The following is a 15,485-nucleotide window of genomic DNA, read 5'->3' as shown; positions in this document are numbered from 1 at the left end:
AATATTCAGATATGAGTTAAAATAAAATTGTCAACGTTCAACATTAGGCAGATTTCGTTGCTAGTGCTCTATTACTCGATTCTTGGTTTGTCGTTCTGTGGTTGCATATCTACTGTGTTAATAAATCTGATAACCGATACTGCTATTTATTTTTGATACAAACTGACACTTGACATAAAATATGATATTAGGGTAAACTAGAAAATACATGATAAACTATCCTCGTATCATTTTAAGTAATAGCTGCTGTTTTGTGTAATCAGAATGTATTGTAACGTCAACGTCCAGTGTGGTTTGCCTTATTAATCATTATCATGTTATCATACGATTCACAGACATTATATTTAATTTGTTGTCAAAGCAACCAGTGTCAGGTTTAAAGTGTAAGATTAAAATTATTTCTTAATAAATCTTAATATTCTTGCTTTTTATGGAATATTGCCATATGGAGTGTTTATTATATATTTTTGTCGTGGCCATCCATATTAGTAATAAAAAGAATAAAATATTAAGAGAAGACATTTAAACACAGTAATGCTTAGGGGACTTTCGACATATCAGGATGTTGTGTTGATATAAGCTTACATAAGGATACCAATCTCTGATACTTTTGCGAGGGGTAATAGCTTTTAATGTCTTCCTGTATAATAGATTGCCAAGTCGAGGGATTGGTATTTCAGTAGGCTTGGACCTAAATCACCTAATATTATTTGTAATTTACAAAATGGGGTTTACGTAATTCACATTGCACTATATCTTTTCTCGCCTCGCCGAACGGTATCAGGATCCTGGTAGCGTCAGTCGTGTTTGGGTACAGTACACATCTGCTGAAAGGTTTAAAGACAAAAACAATCTGTAATCAAATATGAAACCTAAACAGAAAAATCTAAAGTCTTCTTATTCAGATAGAGTGTCCTTGTTTAAAATTGGTATGTAGCCAAATTTGAAAGGATTCAGATTAATTTAGAACATTTTTATAATGTGTATCTATGTTGTGCCACGTTTGGTTATCATCAAGTACTCAAAACATTGACGTGCTTACAACTTGCGATAAAACTGCGGCAATTTACAAACATATTTCAAAACATTTAAACTATCTTTACGGCGTTTCATTTCATTTTGTTTTTTGATTTTATTCTTTGCCTTGCATTTTCCCCCCAAACCCTAATGTGATACAATGTATTGAAATGTTTTGGCAAAGATGCATTGCAGGTTATCTGTCTGATTTTTTTTTTAATAGTTTTGTTGCATACCCAATTATAAACTTAGTAACTATATGTAATTAAGATAATTTCAGTTTATGTTTTTGTTGGTAATGCATCCAGTGTACTGGTGCACCCGGACAGAAGTGACGTGTTCCGTTCAGTAATGTGCTTGGTCCTATTGCTCAAACGTATCTCTGCTGTCGAACCCCCAAGCTGTAATAGCATGTTTCGGCTTATATGGTGCAATTAGATGGGTAGTTTATAGAGAAATCAGTAATCAAATAAGTTGAATATATTTAATTGGACGTTGAAAAGTTTTCTTTACGAAACTTAGCCTAAGTTTTCTTTACGAAACTTAGCCTAAGTTTTCTTTACGAAACTTTTCATTCGTGTAGCCAATTTCCAATTTATTCACATATGTTCATGAATAAAAACAACAAAACAAAGGTTGACATGTTTGAAGTGTTATCATCAAAAACATGTTTTATTCTTCTCTCTATATTAAAATCCATTTTACCCTTTTTTAAATCAATTAAGAAGATAACCTTATTGTGTTTAACAGTGCTCTACAAAAGTTAAATCTACTTGAACAACTTATCATTTTCACACTATCTTTCTCCATTGGACTAGGCTATTGTTTATATAGGCTAACGGTGTATTATCACTACACTCAACAGTAAACATAGGGCGATAAACAAGCTTAAGTCTATCCACACTTTGTTGTTCTAGTTTATTGTATTACAGCTTATCCGATTGTGTGGGATTTAAATATGTACTGACTTTATAATTTGAAGTTCTTAAGACTCGATACAATCCTTCAAAAAAGCATGCGCGATGAACCCGGGTGATATTGTACCCCAACAGGTCGGGTCACGTCACTTCTCCATTACTTCCGTTGCTAACGAAGCTTCCGTGCTGTACGGTGAAGAGGTGGTGATTTAAGATAGACGGGACATGGATCAAAGTTAAGAGTAAGGATCAACTGTCCAGCACGAGTCCCAGGTGAAAACAGGTATCTGTTTACTTACATAAACAGTTTTGTTTGTATGTATTACCCTACCCTGTAATCACATGTGTATTTAAAAGGGCGGTGTCTTATACCTAGTAGTAGCTATTTGATTGGCTTAAATTGTATTTAATTAAGCATCTTCTCTTATTTATTGTTAATATTTACTACAAATCAATAACACGTAAATAGGATGTGACTTACTTGTATTAATTTAGATTGAACGTTTTAACAGTAATTGCGATTAGTCACGATATTATCTACAAAGCTATATTTTATCGTGTATCCTTTAACTTGTAAACTCACGTGTATTAGGCCCTGACAGTCGTACTTCTTACCTGTGTTGTATAGTTCACACCTGTTGATACAAATTTCTGTATCTCGACTACAATGGTCGTTCAATCTTACATTCAGCTTTTAGATTTGTCACACAATAAAGGCGTTAGTTTGTACAAGCGTTCATTTTGACCAAATATTTGCCGTTAGCGATCGAGATATATATTGTAAAGCTGAAGCTCTATGTTCTCTGTAGTATTATTGATGAACAGTGTATGCATTTATAGATAACGATATGTTACACTGTTGTACCGTTAATATATATAAATTATTAGCAATATGTATTCAGTGATTCGGTAGATGTGAGGTACTTTAAAAGATAAACATCAGAATGCATATGGTACGTGAACAATGATTGTCTCGTCACAAATAAATTATTGCTGTTTATCTTTAATCTTCTGGAGTTATATATTGGTATATATGTAATAAAACATTTAGATCTATATGTTAGGATCAAAGCCTACCCTAATATCCCACTGAACTATACCTCTAAACTTCGCGGATATAATAAGGATTGTAATCGTTTTAATAATAACCCTATACAGCCTTTCCTATTCAAACTGTAGTTCATCGATTGTAACAAAAATATATGCTATACAGATTGGCAAAATGATAGGTAGTACCAACTACAGTCAGGATCCATTAAAACGCATATGCATGATTATCTACATACAAACCGAGTCTTTCCCTGGCAGGTTTAAATAGTTAACACGTCAGGTAAGTTAACAGTATTTTTATATAGTTGTATATAACGCTCTCCCACGTAAACATTTAAGATATACAGCATTGCTTTTTTTTTTATAGTTTTGCTTTACATATTCGATTTTCTAATATGTAAATAACAGTAAAAGAGATGTTGTATTGATGTGTGATATGTAACTGAAATGGTTGACTCAGGTGTATAATTCTTGTCCTGCCTTCGTCTGGTATTGATTATCATACACATTGTATTGATGTATAATTAATGAATGTTAGAAGGATCATATTTAACCACAGTCCGCTGTGAAACCTACATATATACAAAACCAAATGCTCAGGGGAATGGCCAGTAGTTGTTATACGGTAAAATGATGACGATATCAGGATGTTTAAAGTGACATTATAATAGTCTGACGAAATCTTAAAGAGAGTGATCCTATTGTTCATTTACAAACCATTGGCTATAGAAACGATACTCTGAAAATGGTCATTTGTTGTTAATTGTCGGCGTGTGTTTACAGCTCTCGATAGTACTACGTTTGTCCGATATAGAACTCCACATGTATATCTATATAGATTTCGAATTATACCCATATTTTATGTTTTTTTGTTTTGTGCTTATAGTTTTAAGGAAAATACCTTGAGGATCAGCTGTAAATGTAGATGAAGTTTTACTTTTGTCTTATACACAATTAAGGCTTTAAAGAAAAAAAGGATTAAAACATTTCTTTAATATAATTCAACATGTACATGTGGGATTTGATTAAATGAATATTAAATAAACCGTTTAAGGAGAAACAGGCGTATTAGTTAATTCACATGCATATAAACTGATAATTTTAACGTGATTCTTAAATCAATTAAAACTCTTTGTTGTGATGATACTGTAGAAATCCGGGTACTATCATTGCAACTTTGTTGTTATTCTTGTTGTAAAAAGGTTGTTAGAAAGTTAAACTGAAACCCGTCATAAAATGCATTACAAAAATGATTGTCGCCTAACCGGTATTCATGTTAATTAAACACACAGAACACTCCAGTTAGGATAACCCTTTTATTACATTGGTTATCGATTTTGTGACCATCTCGTGTTTCACCCGATCAGGATATTGCCGACCCTGTACTTATTGATATTTCGTAGGACAATTATAGCCCTTTCCTGTCTAAAACTAATATAGAATTTGCTTTTGTGCAAACATTCCCTATTGCTTCTACCAAAAGGACTATGGCAATAACCAGCTACTTCACAGCTAGGTGATTGTGGAACGGCAATACACGGATAATCCTGTTTGTCGTTTTACCGATGTCTAGGTTTTAAACAGATATACCGGTACAGGGATCATAAAATAGGTATTCTTGTGTTTATACAAGATGTTAAAACTACGTCGTATTCTTCGTACAACGCACGTGATTCTTAAGTGAAATGTCATGTTAGCTTACATGTATACGGATGTAGTTCCTCGGCTGTAGTACTTAACAGTGTTAATGCTAGTCGTGTATGACGGTTGAGATTTATAATGTTATTATGGCATTATAAATGTCCTGATATAAATCTACTGAATAGCTTTCTTTTCTATAGACGAATTTTTAAACTTGGACGTCTTTCATATAACATACATGTATAGTAGAATTCAATATAAACCCGCAATTAAAACCAGATGAAATATATTCCCATTCAAAGGAGTCATTATACAAAAAAAGAATGGAGTCTTTTTTTTATATATCATATAGGTAAGTGCAGTAACAGAGAAGTAAAACTGGTTTAGTAGTGGAACACTTATCAAATGATAAGTACAATCAGCTAGCCCGTATGCCATTGAAAACAAATTAATGTGCTTATAGAATTTTCTTTATACTCGTTAGATGCTTGAAATACTGTTTATTATCAAATATTCAATATTTGTTTTATCATTTGCCTCTACCCCAAGATATGATACGTTATTTCCATAATGATTTGAAATTACTAATTTTATTCATCCTACTATACTGGTAAGGATTGCCTTGTTGATGAGTTTATTAGGTTGTTTGGATTAAAGTAAAAAAAACATGGAATGATATCGGCGATGCGAGAACTACTGCCCGTGGGGTAGAACATTGATTTAATTAGCCAGACTTTCGACACATTATCTCCGCTTTTACAAAACGGATATATCACGAATTCAGTTTATCAGTTCAAAAAGTGGTCGATTCAGTTGTTGATTGAAAATTAAATTAGTTGGTCAAGTTTTCATTTACTGACAGTTAAACTTGTTGATGAAATTTTCGTTAATTGGCAGTTAAAGTGGTTGATTAAATTATCGTTAATTGACAGTTAAAATGGTGTTTTTTTTTATTGTTAATTGACCGTTCAAGTAGTCGACTCTTTAATCGTTCAATACGACTAACGTAGAGTGAATGATTATGATTTGGTTAATTGACCGTTAAAGTGTTCGATGAAGTAAATGATTATGATTTGGTTAATTGACAGTTAAATGTTTATAACGTGTATGACATAATACAGTCGCACATATAGATCTTTATAATGATGAGCCATGGACGATAGTGAATTATTTCTATTTAACTTGTTTCGATTGTCAATGATATACTAATTTTGAAGATAAGGTACACACTCAGTATACAGCATGACACTAATCTTAAAGAGCATTGATCGGACATTTAATTTGTGTGTCTCTTAGTCTCTGGTATTTGAGAGTTGTATAATTTAGATTTGTGTTTTTCGCAATTGTATATTTACATTGTGTATTTAAGTTGTGTGTTTCTATGCCATGACATGCAAATGTTGTCATTTAAAATATTTATGAAAATATCATTTAATGTGGTTATTTAAACTTGAAAATCTCTGCACTAGTGAAGCTCGACAGAAATGTATATATCCACAAGCAATATACCTATATATTTTTTCTTGCTTCGTGCTTTACGTTTAATTTACTCGATTGAATATTGGAACCAACAAGGGCCATCACAATAAAAAGAAACTGTACCTGATATTACCTCTGATGTAGATGATTTTGTTGTTTTTACAGTCACGATGGTAGATTACCTGTCTCGGTACCGGCTGTATGGCCACGGCTACACCTCCCCAGAACAACGCTACCCCATCACCACCTACAGAGAAATCTACAGGGACAATGCGCCGCACATCTTTGGGCGAAGACCACGATGTAAGAGAGCCTCTTTTAAATGTTTGAAGGTGGTTGTCATTCCGTCTTTGTTTCCCCGGTTCGCGACATTATAAGTTTTCTTAGCAGCTTAATCATCTTCTCATGTATTGATGTAATAGGACGGCTTTTTTTCTATTGCACTTCAGAATTTAAGACTGGGGCAATGAAAGGCTTTGTGTATGATGTGTAAACATGAAAAAAACATAATTAAGAAAATGGTGTACATGAATCAGTCACTTATTATCGAATGTTAATTGAAGATACTAAATAAAATGGTGTAACTCTAACCGCACGTCTACCACTCTACAGCACACGACTGCCGGATGGAGTCCGTAAAGGATTTGACAGAGAAAAAGGACTGGGAGGCCTGGATGTTTTCCCACGGTCTTGGCCAGGTATACCGAAGTGTCAACTACCTCCATAACCAAGAAAAAGAGCTCACTCCACAGGGCACCACCGCGTAAGTACAATACAACTTAATAAGTTATCACACACGGAAAACCTTATTTTATTTTATGTTCATATTAATAATGTTTGTTACAAGTTGATTCTACTTTATTCAAAAACTGTTGTATATCACCAGTGTGTAATAAGTATAGCCTCTGGTGTTTGATGTATCTCAGTAAACACTTTATACATAGCGGAATCAATGGTCTGTGAGAGCTTGGATTTCAAATCATCAATAACGTTAGGGTGAGATAACTTGTATACCTTGGTTGAACGATTCCTTAAAAGTTTGACGCTTTTGGAAATAACATCTGCGTCGTATTTCAGGCCTGACAAACTTCTCTTCAACATTGGCGTAAAGGGTCGAGGAGACGGTGACTTCTACTATCCTCGTGGCTTATCTGTTACACTAGACGGTGAAGTACTGATCGCCGACACATTGAACCACAGAGTGCAGATCTTTAACCAATTCGGGATCTTCATCAAGAAGATCGGCTCCAAAGGCACTGGTGAAGGACAGTTCAATGAACCCTCGGGCGTTACTGAACTACCGAATGGAGACTTAGCTGTTGCAGATAAGAGAAACAAACGAGTGCAGGTCTTTTCACAAAGAAGACAATTTAAATTTATGTTTCCAACCGGAGATGAACCTTTCTCCATCGCAAGTGATAAAGACTACAACATAATTGTTTCTACCATCCGGAGATCAATAGAGGTGTACAGGCGGGGTGGGAAGCTGGTCCATGCTTTCTCTGTAGGGGGATCAGCTCGGGACAAAATCGGGTGTCACGTTTGTGTCAACAATAAGGAAGAGGTGATCGTAAGTGATGCAGTCAACAACTCGGTCAAGTACTTTACATACGGTGGCAAACTTCTGTACAAGTTTAATCCAATGTCTACAGGAGATGGCTTGTCAATGTTACCGTCTGGTATCTGTGTTAATATGGCCGGTGAGGTGATCGTCGGGGATGCCCTTAATCACACAGTGAACTTATACTCTGAACGCGGGGTCCTACTGAAACAACTCATTGGACCTTCTGATGAGGCTGGTGCGGTTCAGACTTGCGCAATTGGACCGGAAGGACATTTAATGGTGACGGAATTTAGTGTTTCCGGTCCACATTCATTGAAAATATTTCGATACAAACAATGCTATTGTCACCTTACCAGACCAGGTTCGAGCAAGAGGAGATCTCCGACTAAAATGGAGTGATCTTTTCAATTCCCATCTGTCATGGCCTTTCTTACTATGATATATCTGGTTTCTGTGCCCATACACTAATTACGACGTCGGCCAGCTGTATTGAGCACATGCTACATTAACCATTAAGAAATAGATAATATATGTTTTTATGATAGAAGGAACCATATTTGGAATACATAACAGTATTAAAGAAGAACAATATTTTTTTTGTATGAACTTTGTTTTAAAGTTGTCGAACAGCAGGGTGCTGGTAGAATTGGATTCAAATCATAACTTATGTATCCCTAGGAACTAGAACACTGTTAATGGCATGGAACCTGATTACGTTCATTTGTGTTTAACATGAATGTGAAATGAATAAGATACGTGCAAACCTGTGCAGGTATGGGTATAGGGATATCCACTGTTATCATTTTAAAATATCAATATAATTCTTCTCTCAATTTATTTCAGCAAAATTACAATACTTTGTACCACAGATATTAATTTGATATTGATATCCATAATTGCAATATTTCATTATCTGCATAATCTCGCTTTCCTTTCACAGTTTAGAGATAACATACCCAATATGTAATTGATTTAGATTTAATATGTGGTACCGATCAACGCTGTCGGGGATTTGTTATTATAGGGGATGTGTGGAACTGGATTTTACAAGATTTAGTTCAGTATTGTTAATTTAGAGAAAGTGCTTGCCATTTAAAACATTAGCATATGCCTACCTAAACTTCAATATAGACATGTTTGTAAATCAGACTGAAATTTATAGTCTTTAAAAACTGTTATATGATATAAAAGGGTCACATGTAATCATCGGTTTTTGAACGGAATTGGTATTTTTCCTTAATTTGACAGCTTTCTGAACGTGAATATTTGTTATCAAATGACAGTTTTTTGATATCAAAAGTTAATACTAGTATATACATATAAGAATATGAACGTGATAGACATGCACGTGATTACACCTATAACATTTGGTAATAGATACGCCATGCCATAAATGAATTCCACTTCACCATACAGCTGAGTTGTCTTAGGACTCATCGCTGATGTTAGTGGCCAAACAGGTAGAAATCTAAATTGGACTTAACTACTGTTGAAACAGATTGGCAGGTGCTTTATTTTCCGAAATTATATGAATTTCAAAATTAAGAGATGTACAGGTTAATTTCAAGTTTATAATGAGAATAGTAAGTGGTGTATATTATTAACCATATTCCTACATACATACCATGTTTGACAGGCGGAAAATTAAGTGCACTTGGTTAAAAGCTGCTACGTGTCGTCATCATTTTTTCTGTAAGTAACTAAATAGAGCATAACCTTTTCTTTCCCTGGTGTTCTTCATCTTTTTTGCGTTTTGATTGAATGTGATTTTAGCTCTGCTTGTATAGACAAATATTGACTAGGTTGGGATTGTTGTCGTCTGTCAAGAGGCCTCAATGTCGCGATTTGGCAGGAAGTAAAGGATTCAGAATATTCAATCTAAGAATTTTGTGGTATTGAATATTATCTATGAACTGTCAGAAATAACAATGATGTCGTATTTTGCATCTACTCTGCCAAAATATTTTCTAGGTTGAAGGTTTTGGATACTGTAGTATGTCTTATGCCATGGGAGATAATTATTTTGGTTAAGTAGTAGCAAAATAATAATAATAAAAAAACACCATACTGAATATGTTACTTAGACAGTATTTATACTAAAGGGTCATACATTATGCATAACTGTATTCGTTTTCTTAAACTCTGGCATTTTCATCTTTTAATTATTGTCATTTATTATTTATCAAAAATAAAGATGTTTTGTTTATATGGGAATATCATCCTCTATACTCCATGGGTTACGCTCACTAACGCTCTTTGCGTCCCTGGAATATGCCTTTGCAAAATTGAAGGCATTCGGATAGCTTTTTAATTGGTCAAAGGCAAAAAAAAAAACCTGACCAATCGCTAGGCTAATATCTTCCCTTTGAAGATTACGGAGGAGCGACGCTCGAATTTAAAGTCAGTCAGTTTTAACGTTACGCTGTCGCAGGGTTGTTTTGGTGAACCTAACCTCTGTTTTATCGAGGATGATGGGGGTATATATGTGCATTCTCATTTTGTTGATTTATAAGCTCATACGATAAAAATGAAGTTATTATAAACATGCCTACATAATGGCGCTGTTATAAACCTATCTGTTGACATTCTGTTATCTTTATTAGAACGAGAGTAAAACAAAAGATTTGTTTACAAAAATGAATAAAGGACTTAAAAGATGACATTTTTTATATTTTATTCATACACTGGATCACTAAAATAAAAAAAATAAAACAATACCGTCCAAACCGAGGTTTGTTCATGAAATCATAATATATGAGCATCGCTGAAGTATATAATGACTGCATGTACACACCGAAGGACATACTCCTTTTATAAGATATAAGACGTGTAGTATCCTCCAGTACTCAAATTAAAAACATCAGATAAACTTCACAATACAAAAAAGAAAGCTACAAATGATACGGAGGATAAAACGAACCGACTATTTACACAGAAGCTGATACAATCAGTGAACTGTATACTCTTTGAAGATGACCAATGATCTATGTGAGTGACTGCACTTGTATATTTATTTAAATACATTACAATACATGAAAATAAACTCCCTAACTCCATTGTTTTTATTCAAATAGTAAGTTGCTTATTTACCATACAGTTGTTATTTGATTTTCAACGAATGCTAGTTTTCCTGTTTTAACCATATCACATCCTAGCCATTCACCATGACCATGCTCGAACCTTAAGTAAGACAGAATCATCAACAGTCAGTGGTTATTGTTGTGTGCTACCGTAACATACCGTCATATATGTATCTATAGGTAATGTATAGACCACGTACATAGAAAACGTCCTCATAAAAACTTACGGTAGGATGATGTGGTAGATGAACGTAATTGCAACTTTAAAAATTTGGTAGATACAGTAAGCCAAAAATGAACCACACTGCATCATACAGCTTATTCCACTGTATCATACAGCTTAGTTACCTGTATCATACAGCTTATTGCACTGTATCATACAGCTTATTCCACTGTATCATACATCTTATTTCCCTGTATCATACAGCGTATTCCCCTGCATCATACAGCTTATTTCCCTGTATCATACAGCTTATTCCACTGTATCATACATCTTATTTACCTGTATCATACAGTGTATTCCACTTCATCATACAGCTTATTTACCTGTATCATACAGTTTATTCCACCGTATCATACAGCTTATTACACTGTATAATACATCTTATTTACCTGTATCATACAGTGTATTCCACTTCATCATACAGCTTATTTACCTGTATCATACATCTTATTCCACTGTATCATACAGCTTATTTACTTGTATCATACAGCTTATTCCACTGTATCATACATCTTATTTCCCTGTATCATACAGCGTATTCCACTGCATCATACCGCTTATTCCACTGCATCATACTGCTTATTTCACTGCATCATACAGCTTATTCCACTGCATCATACAGCTTATCCCACTGTATCATACAGCTTATTTACCTGTATTATACAGCTTATTCCACTGTATCATACAGCTTATTAACCTGTATCATACAGCTTATTCCACTGTATCATACAGCCTATTCCACTGTATCATACAACTTATTTACCTGTATCATACAGCGTATTCCACTGCATCATACAGCGTATTCCACTGCATCATACAGCGTATTCCACTGCATCATACAGATTATTTACCTGTATCATACATCTTATTTACCTGTATCATACAGTGTATTCCACTTCATCATACAGCTTATTTACCTGTATCATACATCTTATTCCACTGTATCATACAGCTTATTTACCTGCATCATACCGCTTATTCCACTGCATCATACAGCTTATTCCCCTGTATCATACAGATTATTCCACTGCATTATACAGCTTATTCCACTGCATCATACAGCTTATTTCACTGTATCATACAGCTTATTCCACTGCATTATACAGCTTATTCCACTGCATCATACAGCTTATTTCACTGTATCATACAGCTTATTCCACTGCATTATACAGCTTATTCCACTGCATCATACAGCTTATCCCACTGTATCATACAGCTTATTCCACTGTATCATACAACTTATTCCACTGTATCATACAGCTTATTCCACCGCATTATACAGCTTATTCCACTGCATCATACAGCTTATCCCACTGTATCATACAGCTTATTCCACTGTATCATACAGGTTATTTACCTGTATCATACAGCTTATTCCACTGTATCATACAGGTTATTTACCTGTATCATACAGCTTATTCCACTGTATCATACATCTTATTTATCTGTATCATACAGCTTATTCCACTGCATCATACAGCTTATCCCACTGTATCATACAGCTTATTCCACTGTATCATACAGCTTAGTTACCTGTATCATACAGCTTATTGCACTGTATCATACAGCTTATTCCACTGTATCATACATCTTATTTCCCTGTATCATACAGCGTATTCCACTGCATCATACCGCTTATTCCACTGCATCATACAGCTTATTCCACTTTATCATACAGCTTATTTACCTGTATCATACAGCATATTTACCTGTATCATACAGCTTATTCCACTGTATCATACAGGTTATTTACCTGTATCATACAGCTTATTCCACTGCATCATACAGCTTATCCCACTGTATCATACAGCTTATTCCACTGTATCATACAGTTTATTCCACTGTATCATACATCTTATTTACCTGTATCATACAGTGTATTCCACTGCATCATACAGCTTATTTACCTGTATCATACATCTTATTTACCTGTATCATACATCTTATTTACCTGTATCATACAGTGTATTCCACTTCATCATACAGCTTATTTACCTGTATCATACAGCTTATTCCACTGTATCATACAGCTTATTCCACTGCATTATACAGCTTATTCCACTGCATCATACAGCTTATTCCACCGCATCATACAGCTTATTCCACTGCATCATACAGCTTATTCCACTGTATCATACAGCTTATTCCACTGCATCATACAGCTTATTCGTCCGTCTTTGATTTATCTGTGATGCTGAGGAGAAAACACTTAGAAAACTCATTAGGTCTAAACTAATGTTGAAACATAAGCTGAGGCGCGAAGTAAATTTTAATTTTATTAATTTTAAAAGTTAGAGTAGAACTAGTTAACTTCCAATATAAAAATAGTTTAAGTGAGTACAAATGTTCAGGGACTAAGAAACTATAAAACTATTAGACTTTCGTCATAATTACTGAGGTCATGATGTTTTTGGATACACAAATCGGTATTTTTCTTTGTTCTACACTTGTTAGCCTATCTTCCCACCATGAACGTTTATTGATATTTAGATAAGGCTGCTGTTCGATGAAGGTACAAGTACATTAATCAATGTAACTATATATAAGAAAGAGATGATCAATGTGCTGACAACGCCGTCTCTATATTCCATAACCTCATACCCGTCATTTGTTAATTCGATATACAGCCAAAACCATTTGTAGATAGCTGTCGACGGTGCTTAATTTTTTCACAGATACCATCTTGCTTTAAAACAGATTTCTGATATTGGGGGTCACTCACCCACAAACTTTACCACTATCTTTGTCGCTTGATTGGACATTAATTATTTTTCTGACATTGATTGGACTAGATAACCATCCTCTTTCCAGTATCGATTAAATGCGTTTTTGTGGGCACCGTTCAATAAAAGTCTTCTACAGATTACAATGCAGACACTTGTTGACAGCGTTGGACATCTGTTGACATTATAGAACAATTCCATGCAGGATTAATGCCAAGCAATGACAGTCGTAGCTTCTTTAAAACATTACTATAATACTTATTCTGATCTTGTTTTTGTGATGCAGTATGCGAAACATGAATTACACAAAAAATAAAATCGTTTGAATGACACGCGTATTGGTTTGTTGTCGTGATATGACGGACGCGTTAATACATTTACAGAGGTTACCTCCCTTCTGCTGCGTTAAAAAGCACAGCACACATTCTACCAAGAGAGTTCGGTTTGAAATACAACCCGAGACTGAACATAAATAACAAGTGTTTAGCCTAATGTTTAGCCCTAGATATCCAATCGTCATTATCAGCTTGATGACATCTTCATGAGTACAATGCATTGGAATGCAAATGCTGCTCCATTCAAAAACACAAAGTTTTGTCTCATTGGTCCCTGTTCGTAATTACGCCGTAAATACGTTTTTTGTCTCTTTGGTCCCTGTTCTTGATTTCCATTTTTGGTATCTCCCGAATTCCTGATCTAGTGTTTCTTTTTGTTTTAGTATGTCATCGGTTCCTGTTGTTGTCTTTCCTTTGTTTAGATGTCTCTTTGGTTCGTGTTGTTGATTTTCGTTTCCTTTTCTCGGTTCGTGTTGTTGTCTCTCCATTTGTTTGGTGTCCCCCATGACCTTGTTGTTTCGTTTCTACGTTCTGCTTTCGGCCGAATTAATGCCGCTGTGTCGCTGTAGTTTATATATTATTTCCCTTTCTGACTTGTAACAGTAGGTCTCCACGTATCAAGTTATCACCCACCTAATGATAACATGCCGGTATGTGTTTAGTGTATGCCGTACAGCCACTTATGCCGATCTCTTTCCCCTTTTTTACTGCTAATACTGGAATTACTGCTTTGGAAATGTTAAAAATTAAAAAGAAATATGCAATTCTAATATTGCAAAAGGATTCCATTATTCTACCGGGTCATTTTTATATTTGATAAGAAAGAGCAATCGAGAATTAATCTTAATAAACAATATCTATACAATATTTATTTTCAATTAGGAATTTTCCAAACTGTTTAATATCAGTATTATGATATATGTATATTTTGAAATATCTGTTGTGTACGGCAGTATTGTTACCATAGCGTGTTCCTATTCTTTCTGTCGACTCCACGACAGTGAGTTATATATTAGGACAAAAAACATATGCATCTATACTGCATGCCATTTAATATTGGATTTAGGCGTATAGGGCAATTTCTACCTTATTTGACCTGCGAGCATTACAGACGTCATGACGTACTCTGTGCGAGCCCTATATACACTTTGTAATGATATCACGAAATATCATTGTGTAGGTGTAAGGTAAGTAATGATCTATACTGAATGAGCAATACACACATATTAATTACATAACATCTCAAGTGAATTACTGCTGTATGTATACTATACTATTATTCAGCAAAAAATATAAATGTAAATGATTAAATTATAATTACGCAGTCTGTGTTATTTTGAACATGTTTTCATTTTATAATACACAGTATACATAAACTCAGCTAGGATGTCCAGTGGTAATGAACTAGTGGAAATGAAACGCTGGTAAAATATTCCAACTTGTTCCAGACATCGTT

At 34.5% G+C, this 15,485-nt stretch overlaps 1 protein-coding gene across 2 annotated transcripts; it reads left to right on the top strand.

The window, feature by feature from the left end:
• Window positions 1-2,069: 2,069 nt before the first annotated feature.
• On the top strand, window positions 2,070-10,328 carry LOC110449825 (tripartite motif-containing protein 3-like). 2 transcript variants are annotated; one of them, XM_021496930.1, is made up of 4 exons: window positions 2,070-2,217; window positions 6,270-6,407; window positions 6,717-6,867; window positions 7,182-10,328. In XM_021496930.1, exons 2-4 carry the CDS (start codon window positions 6,275-6,277, stop codon window positions 8,065-8,067), a joined length of 1,170 nt encoding a protein of 389 aa, XP_021352605.1. In that variant the 5' UTR covers window positions 2,070-2,217; window positions 6,270-6,274; the 3' UTR covers window positions 8,068-10,328. The 2 variants fall into 2 exon arrangements, with proteins under 2 accessions (XP_021352605.1, XP_021352606.1); XM_021496931.1 differs by lacking the exon at window positions 2,070-2,217 and adding an exon at window positions 3,193-3,264.
• The last annotated feature ends 5,157 nt before the right edge of the window (window positions 10,329-15,485 follow it).

The sequence above is a fragment of the Mizuhopecten yessoensis genome, unplaced genomic scaffold (genome assembly GCF_002113885.1).
Source record: "Mizuhopecten yessoensis strain PY_sf001 unplaced genomic scaffold, ASM211388v2 scaffold4823, whole genome shotgun sequence".
Taxonomy (NCBI): Eukaryota; Metazoa; Mollusca; class Bivalvia; order Pectinida; family Pectinidae; genus Mizuhopecten; species Mizuhopecten yessoensis.
This window is presented reverse-complemented; position numbering and strand designations above follow the sequence as displayed.

Bases quoted from the DNA above. Each gene is read 5' to 3' on its own strand.
- LOC110449825 (XM_021496930.1), top strand. From the start codon at position 6,275: ATGGTAGATTACCTGTCTCGGTACCGGCTGTATGGCCACGGCTACACC. The intron at 6,408-6,716 runs GTAAGAGAGCCT...ACCACTCTACAG, and splicing joins CTTTGGGCGAAGACCACGAT to CACACGACTGCCGGATGGAG. The intron at 6,868-7,181 runs GTAAGTACAATA...GTCGTATTTCAG, and splicing joins ACTCCACAGGGCACCACCGC to GCCTGACAAACTTCTCTTCA.